Source organism: Geospiza fortis, unplaced genomic scaffold, assembly GCF_000277835.1.
Source record: "Geospiza fortis unplaced genomic scaffold, GeoFor_1.0 scaffold315, whole genome shotgun sequence".
NCBI classification, from domain to species: Eukaryota; Metazoa; Chordata; class Aves; order Passeriformes; family Thraupidae; genus Geospiza; species Geospiza fortis.
In genome coordinates, this window is record NW_005054648.1 from 198704 (window position 1) to 199232 (window position 529).

General features: G+C 55.2%; 1 protein-coding gene across 1 annotated transcript in view; it reads left to right on the top strand.

Annotated features, from left to right (window-relative positions):
• Positions 1-108: 108 nt before the first annotated feature.
• LOC115948953 (probable G-protein coupled receptor 158) overlaps positions 109-529 on the top strand; it is a 14463-nt gene continuing 14042 nt past the window's right edge. The window contains 1 exon segment of the mRNA XM_031064890.1: positions 109-117. Coding sequence (XP_030920750.1) covers positions 109-117 — 9 coding nt within the window.

Consider the following 529-nt stretch of genomic DNA (forward strand, 5'->3'; position numbering starts at 1 on the left):
CCCCGGTACACCGCGCGCGTCGGTACGCACCCGGTACACAGCGCGCCTCGGTACGCACCCGGCACACAGCGAGCCCCGGTACGCACCCGGAACGCACCGAGCCCCGGAATGCACCCGGTACACAGCGAGCTCCGGTACGCACCCGGAACGCACCCGGCACACACCGGGCCCCGCTACGCACCGGGCACACACCTGTCATAAACAAAAATCTGCCGGTGTTTTTTGTGCAAAAAAGAGTTGCAAAACCAGTCGGACTAGTCGCTGGCAAAGTGAAGTTCTACCTGTTTGTTATTATAATCACGAGTCGTTGTAGTTAATGGTTCCTTTGGTATCAGTCAAGGCCCTGGCTAGGACTAAGTTAATGGCTCTTCTCCCCGGACAGTGAGGGGAGCGGACGGGACGTGGGAGGGGGGCATCAGAAGATGCAAAATAACTTCGGGACCAGCATGCCATGGGAAGTGTCAAACTTACTGAAAAAGACCCCAAAAACAACAAGCCAATACAGAATTAAGAAATTAGAGTGATGTCT